Raw genomic sequence first — 19,256 nt, 5'->3', positions numbered from 1 at the left:
ATAAAAAATATATAAAAACCCACATTTCTGGCTGGAAGGAGAAACACACCTACTTTTAAACATTATAAAAGACTTGACACACAGAGCGGGTTTTTTGATGTGCACAAATATTGCTGCGCTGACCTTTTCCAGAAGGTGGTAGAACGAATGAAAGAGGGAGGCTGTGTTCGTTAACCAGAGTATGCACGGCTGCATGTAAATGGGAATATTTCTGGAAGATTCATTTTTATCAGCCATGTAAGCAGCTAAGTAGGAATATTGTTGTAATCAGGGCAAAAAAATGAATATTTTGTGCACGTGAACATCGTCACTGTTTCCACTCCATATCATTATCAGAAATCATTATCAGAAATCATTATCAGAAATCATTATCAGAAATCGGCTGGGATCAATCTATCTAAAGACATTTGACATATAATCATCGTCATCTGATTATAATTTACACACGTTGCTGAATATACCAATACAAACCTAAAACCACAGTCGATCCACTCCTCAAAGTGTCCGGTGAGCAAAGGTGTGGGAGATGCTTCTAATGTTGGGCTTTACTCTCACACAGCGATCATTTTGCGAAAGCACGTACCAACGGCTCTGAACAGTGGAGGTCCCATGTTGGAGCTCCACAGCTGTGTGTTCCTTGTCTTCCATTCTCCCCCCTGTCAGTCAATCAGTGACAGCAAGGCCTTGGTCTCCTGTGTGGTGCCATCACACCTCCAGGTTCTTTCCAATTCCATCTAACAGGTCCTGCTTTGACTGACAGCTCACACTGCCAACATGGCCTCCCCCCTGTCCAACCCAGAGAAGACAGTCAAAGGCACAGCAGTCACATCTAAACTTACCGGGCTTATGGCTTGAAGATTGTTGACAGATTGTGGGCTAGTGGATTATTGTTCTTCATGTGCCAAGTGCTTTTAAAGAGTCAGTCATGTCCCGTTGAGGGATTATTTTGTAAACATCTGCCTGGAATTTTGCAGTAATTAATTTATGGTTAATTTCAGTCATTTGCAATTGGGGGAGAGTTTTGAGGACGCCGTAACCGTTTTACAAAAACTGAAAATAACATCTCTTCACAGGCCTCAAGGTGATTTCTCCACAGCTCCAACTCACTTTGACCATGACAAATCTCCCGAAGTGATAGTAATGATTGTAATTGAACAGGCACAGTTCCTTCCCACAGTGCTCTATCTATCACCTTGGATGCAATCTGCTGCTTCCACTCTTGTGTGGGTGTGTGTCCGTCTGTGTGTGTCCCTGCGTGAGGCAGTGCGTCCCTGTTCGCTCCCCTCTGGCAGCTGGCAGATGTGCTGGTAACCGTGAGCGACACTGTGAGTGTGTGAGAGCGTTAGTGTGTTTGTGGGATTATGAAAAGCTCCCAGCGTGCTCGGCAGCGTGGGTCCACTGTGAAGCCGCAGTGAGGAAACAGTTGCGGTGGTGGCGGAGCCTGGGGCGGTCATCACAGCAGCCCTCAAACAACACCGTGCCTCGTGTGTGTGTGTGTGTGTGTGTGGGGGGTTAACCCTGCGGAGTGCAAAGCATGACGATGGAGGTGGTGGAAGGATGGGGAAGAGGTAGAAAACAATAGAGAGAGAAGAGGGAAGCCAGGGCCCGATGTGGGTTTTCGCTGAAAGGAGAGTTGGATGTGTGAGAGAAAGGCTTCAACAGAGAGGAGCATGAGTAGTCAGGACTGAGGGGAAATCTGTCAGAGGAGCCAGTGTATAAGTGTGTGTAGTGTGTGTGCCTGTGTCCATGTGCACAGTTTATGTGTGTGTGTGTGCTGGAGGTGATGGCTTTGTAATGAAAACAGCAGGCAGCCAGTGGTCGAGGGTCCCTCTTGGTGGCTGACTGATGTCAGTCGCTAGTGGACAATAACCTCCCTGAGGGATGGTTGCTCAGATGAGGGTGAATCATTATTTTGGGGGGGGGTTCTGTGTGTGTGTGTGTGTGTGTGTGTGCGTGTGCACGTACGCTTGTCTGTAGGGCCAAGTCACCTTTGCTGCAAATCATGCAGGAAGTGGATTTAGCACTTGAAAGCATAGTCTGTCCACAATGACATAGCTGAGAATTGATGGTTTGCCATCAAGCAACACCTTTCAGTTGGATTTCATATAGCTGAAGGTGGATTACATGTCAACATGCACACGTGTTCCTGTCTTAATGTGGAGATAAGAATCTGTTCACGTAGTCACATTCTGAGAGACTCAGCTCCACTTTGGGAGCAAAAAGCTGACCCACACAAGGAAACTTTGGGTTAAAGGTGGAGTAAGCACCTCTTTATATATTTAAGATATTTAAACTCAACAGCCAAACAAATGTACCCCTCCCTTCAGTACTCCTTCACAATGTCTGACCACCACATTCATGGATGCGCATTCCCAGTGCAGTGACACTAACAACTGGGCTGGCTGACCAAAAGAGAAATAATGGTGGAATCCAGAGTGTCTGCTGCATGAGGGCATGTTAGCCTCCATGAGTAACGCCACACAGGCAAAGATGTGCGATTCCAAGGGAAAGAATGTGAGGTCTGCTGTAGCAAGTAAACTACTTCTATATCAAATTGGCAAGGTAATAACTCCACCATCATGGTGTAGCTCTGTTTGTCGTGGCCGAGGACCTGAAAGAGGGAGAGTTGCAGGCAGAGGCAGAGGCAGAGGTCAGAGTTCCCATGTTACTGATTGGCTGGAATAATGTTGTGTGGCTCAGCCCAAGCCACTTTGTTTGTTTCTCTTTTACAGAGCCAGGGCTGTGCGTGAACACCAGATATTTTTTTCAGCACATAAACAGAACAGACAGCTAGCAGACCGTGAGGTGATATTTGCTGAATTTGGCTAAAAGTGTACTGAATTAGAATGGCTGACTGCACCTTTAAGGCGTGCTTTTTGGGGTTACTTTAGGGTTAGACATGCAGTGGTTATGGTTAAGCTTTGGGTAAATCTCCAGAGAATGAAATAAAAGTCACTGCAACATCCTCCCAAATAAGTAAAGAGCAAAACAGAATTGTGTGCGTGCTGAGAATATGCATCTAAGAATGAGAACGTTTGCGTGAAAATGTTTTTGTGTCACTTTCTGATATCCGTGTATGATCCTTGTATGAAATTGCTTTGTAAGCTTGTACAAGAATGTGTGCTTGTACACAATGTGTGTGTGTGTGTGTGTGTGTGTGTGTTTTAGAGAGAGAGGGTTAGAGGCCCTGCTTGTCTCAGGGGAGCAGAGTGATATGGTGTCATGCTCCAGAGACCCACAGACAAATTAATTCACTTATTGACACTGCTGACACGTCTCAGTGACTTTGTAAAATGAACAATTGATCAGGCTTCCTCTCTCTCCCTGCTCTCTGCCGTTGTCTCTCTCCCTCTCTCTCTCCCTTTCTCTCTCTCTCTCTCTCACACACACTCTATGTTCCTGACCCCACTCTCTCCTTCCCTTCCTCCTTCTCTATCATTTCCCACTCTGATCACTCTCCAACATCCTTCATCTGTAGGTTTGTTCCTTTGCTTCATTTCACTCTTTCCCTCTTTTTGTACTTGTATCAAGCTCTGGCTTTCCTTTGGCTTGCCAGTTGACAGGCTTTGCACGTACGGTAATTAATATAATTACGCACAAGCTGGTCATTACCAGCAGAGGGGACTGATATAATCAAGATGTTGGTTTGTCTGCGTATATGAGTTTCTGTGTGTGTATGGATGTGCAGAGACGGCAAAAGAGTGTGTGTGTGTGTCTGTGGGTGTGTGTGAGAAAGGGAGAGGTGAAAGCAGCTTCTTCATCTGTGAGCCCATTGATTTAAAGCTGTTGTGTGAAAGTGCCATGAGGCCGAGAGTTGAGCTTCGCTGAGCGTTTGGCCGCCGCTTTTCCCTTGGCCAGAGGAGTAGCTACAACTAGAGCCGAGACCGAGACCAGAAAATCAAAGCAGGCTCCACATCAAGGTTGTTTATTTTCCATTAATCATAATTTGGGCACAAAGCACAATGAATGGCCGCTGCTCTCTGGAGACTCACTGTCAGGCCTCAGCCTGCTTTTGTTTGGCTCCAGGCCGCCATTCGATACCAGCAGCCACAGAGGAAGGGTCCGTCCACACACGCACACACACACACACGCACACACACACACACACACACACACACACACACACAAACTTTGTTCTTGTCTGATTCTTTTCTTTGTACAGAAAGAAGCAAGGATCAGTGACTGTGTGTGTGGAAATTGCAAGAGCAGGTTGTGCTGTGTCCCTCCTGCCCTGCTGTGGTTCACTCCACTATACCCTTTGATCCCTGTGCAGGCTGGGAAGGAAAACTTGGGGACAGGATGAGAACAGGTAAAAAAAAAAACTTGCAGTGAAAGTCGAAAGGTAAAATAAAGACAGAAAGGAAAGAATTGGATCCCCATTACAGCAAGAGCGTCCTTCCAGAAAATGCTAAATTTTGCATTATTGTCCTCATAAATAATCAGACTCCCCGTCCTAATAAGAAAGTCTCATATTGCCACTTAGGAACTGGCAACAAACAATGCAGATAGGATGTGAGAAGCAACTTTACATTTGCATTTGTGCAGTATGGTGTGAGTAAAATGTGTTAAGTGTGTGTGCGCAAGCGCATGCATGCACATATAAAATCACTGCAGCGAGGAAACTTAGCAGTGGACCTCGCAGGGAGGAAGGCAGATCAGTAACAGAGACAGAGAGCTTACTGAGCGAGCAGAACAGTACATAAAGATAGCGCTTCACCATTCTAGATCACAGTGTTTACTTTGTTTCATCACAAAAGCGAGCTGCAGCCAGCAAGGATAAAAGAGGAGTAACAACGGGAGAAAGGCATCAATATTGCAGATACCTAGTTTGTCTCGAATGGAGAGGGGAGGCAAACCTGCCAAAATGTGTGTGGGTGTGCGCAGCCATCTGAAAGTGTCTCCTTTGCTTTCTACCTTTCCATCCATCTTCCAGTGCTGAGGGACACTGACTTTTAATGGCCTTTTATTGCTTTATTAGAGTGCGGCGGATTTACGGCCTGGCCCCTGCCTCTGTCTGTCAGCGGCTCTGAGGAGGGTTGCTCTGATCTATGTTGGCCCGTGCTGGCTGTCTGGGTTTTAAACGACAGACTTGTAAAGAGGAAACCAGGGACTGGGCCGTGCCTGCAGACTTGTTGTGTTAGCGAGCTAATGTTTATTAGCCTGTTAGTGTCTGCGCTTTTTTCCTTCTCCATAAAACCGGTAACAGCCTACATATGCCTCTCTCCTGCCTCTGCTTTAGTGGGAGAGGTTGTTAAAAGACTTTAATAAGACTTGCTAGCAATGTGTGAATGTGACAGGTACATCCAGCAAAGGCCGACTGAAACAAATGCTCCTGTTCAGTCTGTCTAAACTGTGTGAGAGGAGTGATCTGTATAGGTGTGCCTGGAAATGTGTGTATCAGTGTGTTTGTCAGTCCATAGCTTAGATATATAAGAAGAGACGTGTGAGTGTGTGTGTAAGTGGAGCATGACTGTTTTTTTTATGTGTGTACCTGCTGGAGAGGTGGGTCCAGATGACACATGACACACACACAGTGGGACTCGGATCATTTCTGATTTTTATCCATGAAAGTGGGGGAGGGGAGAGAGAACGAGAGAGAGAGAGAGAGAGAGAGTGAGAGATGGAGTAAGGAGAACACAAACACACACACACACAAACACACATATATTTCGTGGTCACCGGATCCTGAGACGATAGCTTGTGCAACAAGGTGGGATTTGGACTTAAGTGCAGGCCGATCAATTGAGCTGTAATGGTACCTTAGTGCCATGGCCATTCTCTGAACTCTGCAGTCAATACCAGAGCCAGGTAATGGTCCTGAATTCAGGCTTTCACTCACAACTTTCTCCCCACCTGACCATTTCACCAAACAGAGGATCCTCCACTTTATTGCTTGTTGGTTTATTGGAGGAAACAATAGAGTGGAGGAGGTGTGGCGGTACGGATGGATGGCAGTAAACAGGTGCAACGGTATTATGTGTCCCTCAGATGACGTCTGACCTTTTCCTCCATAAAAACCTACAAGAATCACATTATACAATGAAATAAATGTACAATTGCTGTGAACCTTTAAGAGGAACACAGCAGAGTTTTTATCACACAAGTAAGGGGACCTACATGCAGATTCCTCATAAGATAATACCTAAATATTTGTTCATGCCAGTGTCAGAGTGTATTTATGGCATGTACTGTATAACATGACCAAACTACCATAAGCAAATTATTGTACTGTGTTAGAAGTATTAGTAGTGTGTGAGTAATAAGAGGTATTAGTATTATGTCATATGATAGCAGCAGGAGCATGGCCACAAACAAGGGCCTCAGTCAAAGTAAAACAGATAATTTATGAACATATATACAGTGTGTATCAGAGTGCATACTATACATTTCACAAATCCCATATCATTTCTTTAACCAGCCTGATTACACATGCATGTAGAAGTGTGATAAGTTGGGTTTGTGTGTGTGTACGTCATGTGTCTGACTCACATGCAACAAGATTTCTTCTTCACCTCCACTGCTCTAATGCTATAGTCAAACTTATTTGAACCTATTTCACAGTCACACACACACACACACACACACACACACACACACACACGGTGTCACACACAAACATGCCTGGTGATGTGTTCATTTATAAGAAAAAGAAAAAAAGAAAAAATGGTGGAATATGATTAGGACTTGCATTTGGGGGGGTACTGATTTTGTGTGTAACTGACAGGAAACAGTGGGAGAGGAGAAAGCAGAGATGCTCATCTGCACACTGATAAAGTGAGGAGCTGGGAGAAAAGGGGAGACGCGCACACGCGTATGGAGGCACCGATACTGCAGAGAGCAATAGGGAGAGACATGAGGAGGAACAAATAAGAACCAGGAACAGAGCGGGCAATGGCGGCTGACCATAAGGGAATAGAAAAATGTAAGGGTCTCTGACTTCTGAATACACAGACCTACTGGTGTGTAAATTCAAGTTTGTGCTTGTCTCCATGTGTGAGACTGTGCTCTTTTGTGTTGGCACACACCCGGTCTGTCTGCCCAGTGACCCAGAGGAAATGGCGAGGAGCAGAATGCTGTAATGGTTTAGAGTAGGAGGCAGACAAATATATAGAAGCAGAACATTACACACCCTAACTGAATGTTAATACTCTGCATATCGGCAGAAATCTGAAACGCTTCACATAAGATTCCATCGGGCTTTGTGCTTTCGCCCGTTTCATTTTCAATATCTCTCCGCCTTAGGGAGATGCACTTTGTTTTACACTGATATGCTTTTTGTCTGCTGTCTGCGTCTGGGCACAGAAAATCAGCATACTGAGATACCGGTGTGATGCCTGTGTGGTCTTCAGTCTCGCCGCCTTTCTGTTTTTCACACTGGAGTTTAAGCAAAGCCCACACTGAAAGTTTTGCTTTATTTCATTTTTGCTACTTGTTTCATTTATTTCATTTAACGTAAATCATTCAACATTCCAAATAAACCTGTCAGTATTCAGGGAAGCTGTTCTATTCTGTCCCCAAAGCAACATTTAAAGCACCATGGGACATCAAAAGTCAAAACACAGACTAAAATATAGTAGCTGCTGTTCATGATCCACTGTTTCTGTCTTATGGTACAGAGGAAATTTCAAGACACGACAGTGGCTTTGACGAACTTATTGTAAAGCACTACTGCTGAAAATGGATAAATTCAATATGGAGGGGAAATGAAATTGCAGGTTGACAGGCTGTGTCTATCTAACTGTGGTCAGGCAGAAGCCATGACCCAGCTGCCAGTGTTACGTTTCTGATATTCAATTAAAGATCGCTATTGGTCCATTGAATCCGCCAGCCCATCTGTCACAACCACAAAATGAGAGTGTGTGAGAGACACAAAATAAGTAACCAGGACCAAAGGACCGCGGTGTCAATTACGTCCCACAGAAGTGTTGGACGAACAGGACGGGGTGTTTTTGACCACTCTAAGAGATGCACCAGTAATGGAAGCAGAAAGGCCTCAAAGGAGGCTCGTGATGAAGGACAGCAGCTGTTAAGATTTAAGAGTTAATCTTAATGTGAGTGTGAATGTGCTCAGTTCATTCTCATGTTCATTTCATCCCGATCATTTTGAGTTTATGTCTTGTTCACAGAAATGAAATGTAGTAAACTTCGAGTTATTGTAGCTTTGTACTTTTAATTAGTTTTTATTTCTATTTTGTTTTTATGATTTCAATTCATTTTAGTTTCAGTTAGTTTCCAGACTGTGTTTGCTTATTTCAGGTGTTTTTTTATTGCTTAAAAGTGGTACATTTTTGTTTAGTTTTTACTTAGACTTAAGAGGTCCAGAATTAGTATTACAGTGCAAACACGACACTTTGTGAGGACAGCTGACGCACAGTCATGCAGACATCCCAGTCTCAGTAAACATATGCACCAATGCCTCCTGCTGCAAACTGACAATGAGTAAAACTAAAGACATTTCCTGTGTGTTTTATTTTATTTTAGTTAGTTTTGTAACTATACAGTATCATTTCAGTTACTTTTCTTTTTTTTTTCTCCAAAGTCTGGTTTTCATTTTTATTTCATTAGACTAAAAGTTTTTTTTTTCCCCCACACCTAGTTAGTTAGTTAACTAAAGTTAAGCTAAATTTTTGACTTACGCATGTGCTAGATCAAAGGTCAAAGGTCATGGGTCTTAAGAAATACAGCAATTTTCCCTGTAGCTGATGAGAAATCTTGCTGCGGACCAAAGTGATAAATGGATCAACCCAAGGTAATGACCAACATCATCATCCTCAGCTGGTCAGTGAGGCAAAATCAGTTCTCGTCTGATGATGATCATGTCAAAAACTCTGAAACACACTTTTACGAACATGGAACTCATTCCTGTTTTTGTCGTCAAGTCTGATACGAAGCACTTCAGGGAGTGCAATCACTCCAGTGAGAGATAACGTATCCCTTTAAGAAGGATAAACCAGAGATATTCACTCAGAGATAATAAGATGAACACTAACCAGGTGACACAGAGGTTACCAGGTGATGGTACAGGAACTTCCTGTACACTCTGTATAATATCAGTGACACACAAACAGCAGAGTGTCAGCCACATCCCCCTCATGCAGAACGTGTGTCACTGTTTTATTTTTGATGAGTGACACATGCTTCCCCATGTGTCAGATAAGGTCACTGCAATTTTATATGCATGTATCATTTGGTGGATTCATGCTCATATGTTTGCGATTGTGCATGTGTGCTGGTTGGCGGATGATGCTGTTTGGATGCAGGGCACACGGATGTATTTGTGGCCGAGGTGGGATTGTCTCAGTGCATGTCAATGAGCCCCTGTGTCACTCCTGTGTGACTGCTGCGAGAAATGACACAAATCAGCCCTTCAGCCCACAGGGACAGGCCGTCAGAGAGAGAGAGAGAGAGAGGAGGTGGAGACGGCGATACAGGAGGAGGGATCATTTTAGAGACGTGATGTTCTCAGATAGTCTTGAGCATGTCCGTGCTCTGTTTGTTCACGTGTCTCCTCACAACCATGATGACCAGCTGAGCCTGCGCCGCCCCCCAAACACTTCAACGTAATGTCCTCACACACTGGACACCTTTTGGTCACATGAATGTGATAAATGTGCATGTATGAGATTGTGCCTTCACGCACATTAGCAGAGATTTTTTTAACCTATTCATTAGTCATCATAAGGCCATAATCTGTGTCTGACCCAGTAGAGGTGACAACATCGCTTTGACCGATAGAACGTTTTGTCCCTGATGTCTCCACGCGACTGAGCTGCATCTGGAGACCACACATACACACACAGAGACACACAGAGACACACACACACGGGCACTACTGTGCTCTTTTAATGAGTGTATCAGAGAACAAAGCTGATAAAAATGCGTGCCATAGCTCTGCCTTTAAAAAGGGAATAAGAAATGGGCTACTGTGCTGCCATGAAGCATGCCTAATCACACTGCACACACAGCACATGCACCTTGTATACTTTCACATATTGCACTGGAATGAGACACACACACACACGAACACACGTCACAGTTCGACAAGCTACACACAAACAAAGACAAATGCTAATTTAAACTGCACAGATACATAAATACAGTGCATGTCAACACTTCACTGTACAGGAAGGCGTTAACACTCGCATTTGCATTCCACTTCCTCTGCAGGAGCGCATACTCAAGGAGCACTCACTATCCACAATCGAACACACCCCCTGCTTTTTGCAGTGTGTGCATGTAACATTCTACTAACATAACACATTATCCAGTATATGTTTAAAGTCTTGTTTTTTTTTTTTTTGTTTTTTTTTTTAATTCCATTGTATTTCCTTTCACTGCCTTTTCATTTTCTGCCCTCCCTATGATCCTCGTCCTTTTCCCTCCTCATGATCTTACCTCTTTCTCTCTGACCCCCATCTTGAGGTTGTCTTGAATGGTTAACCATCACTGGTAAAAGTCACAAACAGCAGCCACTAACTTTGTCTCACTTTCACTGCCCTGTTAGTTTCTCTCTTATGTAGAAATATGCGCTTGCTCTGTCTCTTCTCGGTCTTGACTCATGCGTGACCGCTGCTGTTGGCTTGTTGCCCACCAGGGGGCAGTGGCGCTACACTGATGGCTCAGCGGAGGTATCAGGCTTGGTTGGAGCTGACACGTTCCCGGGAAGTTCCTGAGCGTAGCAGCAAACTGAGCTGCATATCAATGAGTCGTGATGAATAATGAGGGTTCGAGGAGGGGAGAACATTTTGTTATTAATGTGAATCTGTTGTCTTTCATTTAGATTGTGGAGTTAGTCCCTTTGTCAAAGAGAGGTGTGTTGACACACTCTTACGGCAGGATGGTAATTTACTACTACGCATGTGTGTGTGTGTGAGTGTGTGTAAGTGCACACGCATCAGAAGCTGTCACTCAGCTGTAATTAGGGAGTCTCTCCTGCTGTCCTCCGACACTGTTTGAATTTACCTTGCAAACACTGTGCAAGTGCAAATGTGCCGTGTGTGCACGCTTGTGTGTGTGCGTGTGTGTGTAGAACGTCAACTTGTGTTTATGGCTTGTTTGATCATCTGATTTCCTGCCAGTGAATGTTTTAGCTATGAGGCTAGTCTGCAGGTTTTTCTTATGTATACCCATTTTGGAATCAATTTAAGCTTTGCTGTTATGTACACTGTTTTAGGGTGTCCGTCTTTGTGAATGTGTACATGATGCATGAGGCAGGGAGTGTACTTGTGTGCCTGTGTGTGAGAGAGAGACAGCAAGAGGGAGAGAGAGAGAGAGAGAGAGAGAGGGAGAGAGAGAGAGAGAGAGAGAGAGCTGTGTGTGATGTCTAGAGTGGGGATCACATTCAGCCTGGGGGTAGGTGAACCTATTGTAAACAATGGATCTGACGGAATCTAGGCCTTCACATCTCTATGCCTGTGTGTGTATGTGTGTGTGTGTATGTGTGTGTGTGTACGCGCGCGTGTGTGTGCCTATGTGTAGACCTTCACACAAGGCTATCAGAGGCCACTGAGGAACCCCAGGGCAGGCTGACCTCTCTGACCGAGTGTCTTTGTACCTCCTCTCTTCAGGGGCTTCTTCTGTTTGAGGTGAGGAAGAGGAGAAGCAGGAGAAAGAGGAAGAAGAGGAGGCGGGCTGAGGTGTGAGTGAATGCAGCCATGGCCTGTACACCCCGTCCATAGAGGAGTGACTGAGTGGAAGAGAGATCAAAGAAGACAGAGACGACCAACAGGTGAGACGGCATCCTGAGATAAAACATCAAGTTCTAGATTGTTAAGTGATGATTGTTTTCATTATCTCTGAGTCTGTTTTTTTTTTTTTTTTAGTAAATGATTCATTGATTGGTCTATAGAATGCTCACCACAAGTTCCCAAAAGGAGAAGAATTTTTGTGGCTCCTCTTTGTCATATATAATAGTTCATGGATTATAGTTTCGGATTGTTGGTCGGACAAAATGAGCAATTTAAAGACATCACCTTGGGATCTGGGAAGGTGATGTGATGGATGACTTTCAATATTTTTTGACATTTTATAGACAGATGATTAAACAATTAATCAAGAATATAATCAACGGGATGATCACTGATTACTTGGGTTCCCAATCAAAATATTATTATTTCTGGACTCAGCCTAATGTTTCTTTGTAACCTGTCATGACTCATAGTCATCATAGTCAAAGTCAACATTTTCTTAATTGACTGCTGCCAGAGGAAAATCAGAGGAGTTCTAAACAGATTCTGGTAGTGTACTGGTACTGCGGGTGAGTTAGCTGTACCCACAGCATGTGTGTCTGTCCTGGAAGAACATTTTCCTCAGGTCTATTCTGTGCTGCAGCTTGTCATTTTTTCCTTTGACCTTTGCAGACTCACCTTGCACATTGTTTCTACTTGTTCAAAAAGCAATATTTTTTGTTTGTTGCGCTGTTCTGCCTCCGATCTCTTTTGAGGGTGAGGTTCCATCCTTTTCTCATGCCCTCTTCCTCCTGCTCTCTCCCCTTTGCTTCCTCTTTGCCCCTCCTTCTCGTCTGTCCCTCTCTCAGGATGAAACTGTGGGGGAGGTCAGCTTGGCCTTTGCAGGCGGCCTTCCTCATTGCTTTGGTGATGCTCTGCGTTGACCCGGTGTCCTCTGGCAGCCGTAACCATCGGGGACCGACAGGTACACCAGGTCTTGCTCCGAATCCCCCTTCCAACACCACGAGAGGTTAATTACACTGTCACTGCAAAGGTAGAACACATGTTCCCTGAGCCTGTCGCTGACTGAGTCATCCCAATCCAACAGGAGGAGGGGGCTGAGCAGGCTTTGCTCTGTCCCTCACTATGACATAATGTAATCTAGACAAGACCTCGTTTTCGGCTTGGATGCAAACACACCCCTGTTTGCATGATCGAGCACATACAGATACAAATGGCACTTAAGCTGTCAGGAGCTGTCAACACAAATAGATCAGTGTGGGTGTGATCTGATCTATTCAGAGTGGTTGCAGACATCCAGCAGTTCAGAGCTGATGCTGTTGCTCCCAAGCGGTTTGATTCTTAGTGGTTCAGAGTTGCTAGAAAATATGTTGCATGCCTCATGCAGAAGAGGCCATGTAGGCTCATGACTTCTAATCCTCAGGCTCATAATTGCCAATGCCTACATTAATATGCATAGCTCTGCAGTACCCCCTTCAACCAAAGCACCACTTCACTTATTCCCTGAGCAATCCATGAAAAAAAGGAAGAAACCATAGCCAGCGCTGACTTAATTGAGGCCCACAAGCTAAATCTATTCTCTATCTTAAATTTCCATAAGTCATGGAGACAGCCCCCACCCCCCCACCCCAACCAAAAAATGACCAACACACTCTTATTAATATTTCATCAGGGCTGGCAGCAGGGACAGTTGTGCTGAATCACAGCATCTTGCGCCTCGACTTGTTGGCAACAACCTCCCAAGCCACCTCTTCCTCACACTTAATTATGACAATTTCCTTAATTATCTCTATTCTGTGCTCTCAGTGCTCTTGTTTTGCAAGGTGACCTTTATGTGCCATACAAATGCTACCAGCATCCAGTCTGTGCAGTGAGTGATTGTATTAGTTTGCTTTTTGACGAAGAGGAGGCAGCCTGCTTACGGCAGGGACGCTGCTAATTGCAGGCCTTGTGTATTGTGAAGGTCAACATGGATGTCCGCCCCCTTTTCATTTTGCTCTGCCTGTGAAACAAGATGACTCGCTCCTAGACTGACTGGTGTGTTTTATTAGAGGGTTTACTCTAATTGGTGGAAGTTTAGGACTTGGCTGTGAATACCAACACACACAGCGGTTTGAGGCTGAAAAATAATTGGCTGTACGTTGTGACTGCTGGATAAGTTTTCTGTGTTTTCTGCTTAAGTGTTTTTACTGCTGTTTTGTTGGCAGGTCAGTAAGGCATTTGTTTGATCCGTGTTGCCGGTGATGTACCACTTGCTGCCACATGGTGGCTCTAGAGGTCAAAAAATACTCTGCTGAAAGTATTTCATTTTTTTTAAATCTTAGTCTCATTTGCTCCGTATTATTCTCAGGCAATCAATCATTTTACAGAAACGCACCTCAGAAACAAATCTATAACGGAATGAGTGTCAACAAACCATGCAGACCTGAGATGACTGACAGTTGTCACGTTAAATAAATGTAGGAAAAAAACCCATCTGCTTTCATTTCATTTTCTGACAGCACTCTCATGGGAATAAAAGATATAGAATGAACCATCAAGTGTGTTCCTGCTGACAGCCGTGGTGTCTCTGTGTCTTCAGCACATGACCACCTGACAGGTGTCGCATAAAGTGTTGGAAAAAACTATTTTTGTTGTGTTTCTTCTGACCTGCTGATAGCAAGAACCAGATACATGTTAGAAATATAGAAATAAAAAAAGACATCCTGAGAAGTCTCACAGGAAAAAGCCTTTGCCTCTGCAGGTCTTCATTTTAACAGCCAAACATTCAGCGCACAGACGTGATCAGCTCATCTATTCATTACTCGTACTGCCATTTTCACAGTTGGCCCTCTCACAAATAGATCATTATGAAACCCCAACACTGCAGCAACAAATACTTCAGCGCACCCGTAAGATCTTTAATGCTGTTCATTGATTCTTTTACTATATTTCATAACAATCAAACCGAGCATTTCATAAGCAGGTCGCACAGTAAACTGCATTCAAGGAGCTGTCAAGGTAATCCAACACAAATAATGATGCACTCCTGGCTGATCTGTTGTTTCTTATTATCTGACTTTGTTTGCTGGTAAAATGATCGATTGTGCTCTGGCAGTTCTGAGCAGCACTCTGCTGTATTTTGACAATGAAATTTCAGGCATGGAGATTCTCATACCGTTTTTCTTTTCTTGTTTGAACGCTTGAAATTTGGTTATCTGAGACCAGCCGTTCAGTCGCTAGCTTGCAGAAGTGATATACTTCCATGTGCAAAACTAATAGCTTGTTATAGCATGACTCACAAACTAAACAATGTTTTTTGGCTTCTAGGACCAATCGCTAACCCCTGGCACAATGTTAATCTCAAGTCATATCTCAAATAAAAGATACACTTCTTCATGAATTCAGTGAGTGTTAGCGGGACCTGGTGTGCCCTCTTTGGCTCAACAGCATACAAGGCTCATTCTGCATGAAAGGGCTCCTGTCAAGGCTACTGTGCATGTGCACTTTGAAAATAAGCAAGCTTGTTGTGGACACAACAGTGTGCGTCCATGCATGTTCATATTTGAGCATTCTGCACAGCAGCCGGTGTGCAATCATCTGAGGCTGCTTATAAGATGCCCCCTTAAAAAACAGCATCGGCAAGGTCTTGGAGAGCAGGTTTTATTGGGGATAGATTTGTTGCACAGGAGTACTCAGCCATACCAGCGACCTGTTATGATAATTAGCATAAAGCCTGTCGGCCTGTTAAACACTGATAATGTCAGAGGGATTGATGAGCTGTGTGGGATCAGGGTGAGGAGGAGATGGAGCAAGGGTGGAAAGTGGAGGAGGGGAAGGAAGGGCAACGAGTGATCTAAGAGGGCAAATGAAGAAAGAAAGGAAGGATTGGAAATTGGAAAAAAAAAAAAAAAAATCCAGCAACAGGAGGATCCAGCAACTAGGTGTAACATGTAAATCTGTTGATTTTTAGCAGAGGATTTAAGTAGAAGTTTGACATGGTTGCCCGCCTTGTTCCACACAACTGATCGCTGTCATCTTGCTCTCTTGAAACTTGTGTTCCGACAGAGACATACAGTATGTCCCCTCCACATTGATTTGCTAGATATCTGGCCTTTCATAGCGGTGGACATGCTTGTCAGGTATTGACAGGGGGAAGATACAGCTTTTTGATAAATTGCACAATGCTCCTGCTTGCCTGTGTCTGTCAGACTACATCAATCGCCTGACTAACCCATCAGTTCAAGGTACCTTGGTTTGTTGGCTGCCCAGCTACTGTTGCCACCCCCACCACCCTACCTCCCACCCACCTCCCTTTGCCTGCCGCGGGAATAGAAGCATTTAGCCATGCTTGAGAAGTCTTTTCATCTCAGCGTGTGCTGGGCTCTATTACACTGAGATGGCCATAACAGAATGGTTTAAAGGCAACACTGAGACATTAGATACACTGTTTTTATGTGTATATAGCTGCAGGCTGACTGCTCAACACATGAATCATAAGCAGATGAGGGGTGAGAGGCAGCAGTGCTCTGAACCTGGGCTGGTGGAGGCAAGACAAAACTGAAAAGGCCGAAAATCAAACTACTTCAATCTGCACTCTGGACCACCCTTCTGATGTCTGGGACTTGTCCTGGTTTTGCTCTATTTTGGCTCAGACTTCATGGTTTTTGGCCACTGCTACAACTAGATATTGATCCAACTTTATGCTGTTCACTCTTGGAACTCTGAACATCTGAAAACTCACTTTCACTGCAAAAAATAAAATAAAAAAAATAAAAAAAATCATACATTCTTAATATGGCAGCTGTTTTCGTAGGTTAGTATGGCTACACTGATCGTGACACATAATGAACAGTTTGTTCTTAATGAAACAAATTGCATTTGTGCTGCTATTTGACAACTTATTGTTTTTAGCCTTGTTAAAGACTAGCAAGGTCGGTCTGTCTATTGGTCTGTCTGTCTGTCTGTCTGTCTGTCGACCCACAACTTTGAGCCAGTTGAACATCAGCAGCAGGTCACCATTCAGTGTTAGCATGCCGATGTTCAGCCCAAAGCACCACTGTGCCCACATACAGACCATGCATTCCACGACATGGCTGCTAGCGTGGCTGTAGGCTCCTAGAATTGTTAAACTGAATATGAAATGCTGCGGCCACATCTGTGTCGTGCAATACACCACAAACATAACACAGAGACATCTTCATTTCAAATAAAGCTCAAATGATTAACACGACATTGTGAGAGTCTTTGTAGATTGTCTGCTTTGAAGACAAGAAATTACTTTACACTTCTTGTTTCTGGGCAACAAGCGTGAGTGGTTTTGAAGTAATTACTCCCACATTAAAGAGATTTTGGCTGTAAACTCTGCTCTGACCCCTATTGATTGATCACATACCTTGGATGCTCAAAGGTATGTTTCATAGCAGCGCTGCTCCTTGAAAGATATACAGCTCATAAAAGGGGGCCCTCACACAGACTCACAAACACCATTTAAAATACAGTAAATTCATTCACACATTGATGCATCCAGCTGCTTTTATTATATATTTCAGAAATTAGCTTAGTTGTTTGAGCTCCAGCACATTATCATTGGTGCAGCATGATGGAAACTCTTTTATAATGACAAACATTAATGGAACAAAGACTCCCGGTATGGTTTTATTCTTTCCTCACGTTTCTGTGACTGTGTAGAAATGTCGCCACCTCATTGCTGGACTGAAGGCAGTTTTTCACAGTCATATAGTTTGACTTTGCTTTTGATTCAGAAGCTTAGAGCTAAACCACCAGCTAAGGAGACTTTCATGTACTTAAAATGTAACGTATAAGATCTGCAGATCTGAAGAAATGAACATTTGTTGGGGCTTTAACACGGATACTCAGTTAGTGATAATGTCTGCGCTCAAACTTGGAAAGAAAACTGACCTCACACATAGGAAGTGGAAAATAAAACGAATAGCTGCATTTACTTAATATTTTCCAGCTGATAAGTGAAGTCACTAAATTGTCGAACGTGAAAGTCAGAAATATTTTGCCATATGCAAAAAGAGCCTGTTTATCTTCATTTGTGATTCCAGCCACAGCCTCCAGCTCCAGCTTACAAGGCAACAAATCATCGTCACTGTAAAAAGTGTGTTTCTGCATGCAGTTTGTTGTGCTGCTCCCGTCTCAGAACACACTGAGGTCGTTTTGAGGGTCCTGCTTAAGGATGCTTCAAAAAAATTTCCTTGGACTCTCTTTTTTTTGTGAAGCTGCAGCTGTAAACCACAAGAAAACCCAAAGCAGGCCCTCCAGTACGTCTTCTTTAAATAACAAAAATCACTTTGAGATAAGCGTGTAGGTTTTCCTCATCCGCCAGCCTGAATTTACCCCATATTAACATATCCTTCATTAAGATTTAAAATAAGCCTACAAAGCTGGACAGACACATAAAAGGAGCATAAATGAAATTCGGCTGGGTTTATCTTCTACTGCTCACACACACCCTCAAAGCTTTACAGTTTTAAAATACAAACAGCCCTGGTCCAGGTCTGACGTAGGCAATAAAGAGAGCAGACCTGTGAACCTTCTGACCTCATTATGCCGACCGGAGGCGAGCTGCTCTTTGTTCTCTCTGCTGCCAGTGACACCACACCTCCTCCTCCTGCGTGACTCCCTCACCCTCTTTCTTTCTCACTAACAAGCTGCCTCTTTCTGAGATCGGGGGCAGCCCATTGACCAATCTTACCCAATCACCGCTGTGCGCTAACGGTGGAATGAATTCTCAGTACAGAGTAACGATAATGAGGCCACGCGTCTGATTAAAACAAAGGCAATTTGTGTTTGAATTAGACTGTCGGTTTTTTTAAACATTGTTACCCTGTGATTTCATTGTGATTATTACAGTTATAATTACGGCTGCACTGATAGCTCTTGTCCCATTTAGTTCTGCTCTATTTTATTATATTCTAGGTTTTTATCAGTAGATATAGGCTATATGTGTGTTTGTGTGTGTGTGTGTGTGTGTGTGTGTGTGTGTGTGTGTGTGTGTGTGTGCGCGCGGGGGTAATCCGGCAGCCGCTCTAGCCTCAGGAGAGCCCGAGACAGAGGAGTGAGGGAAATGAAAGTGGAGGGATGATAGCGGAGGGGCGCCCTCAGAGAGCCTGGGATCATTGATGGGGCTCTCTGGAGAAGAGAACAAACAAACTTTAAATCAGAAAGGATGAGAGGGGCCATGGCCTGCAGAAATGGAACCCTCTACAGAGTGTGTGTGCGCTTGTGTTGGTGTGTTTACAGCTGGGTGTGTGTGCACCTTTGTGTCTGCCTGCAAAGCTCATTGAGCTGAGCATGAAAAGTTTTGGAGTCTGGGTAAAGTCACGTACATAAATGAAATCTGGGCTTATGGTACAGTATAACCAAGGTTTTTCCAGGGCTGTAAAGAGGCTTATAGGTAGTAATGTCGCCAGGAGGGTTTGCTGTGCCCAGGAAACGGTGCCAGGGACTCTCAGGAGTGCACAACAAGCTTTGAGAGCGAAGATAAGACAGCTGGAATCTGTTCAGAAGCCATAAGCAAAGATTAGATATACTAAACACTTCACCCAACATTTGTGGTTG

General features: G+C 44.0%; 1 protein-coding gene across 1 annotated transcript in view; it reads left to right on the top strand.

Moving 5' to 3' along the window:
• tafa4b (TAFA chemokine like family member 4b) overlaps positions 1-19,256 on the top strand; it is a 37,682-nt gene that overhangs the window by 4,059 nt on the left and 14,367 nt on the right. Inside the window, exons 2-3 of the mRNA XM_076748564.1 lie at positions 11,568-11,728; positions 12,536-12,651. Coding sequence (XP_076604679.1) covers positions 12,537-12,651 — 115 coding nt within the window. The 5' untranslated portion in view covers positions 11,568-11,728; position 12,536. The remainder of the gene's footprint in view (positions 1-11,567; positions 11,729-12,535; positions 12,652-19,256) is intronic.

Source organism: Chaetodon auriga, chromosome 2 (assembly GCF_051107435.1).
Source record: "Chaetodon auriga isolate fChaAug3 chromosome 2, fChaAug3.hap1, whole genome shotgun sequence".
NCBI lineage: Eukaryota > Metazoa > Chordata > Actinopteri > Chaetodontiformes > Chaetodontidae > Chaetodon > Chaetodon auriga.
Note: the sequence above shows the minus strand (reverse complement) of the source record. Positions and strands in the feature narration are given on the sequence as shown.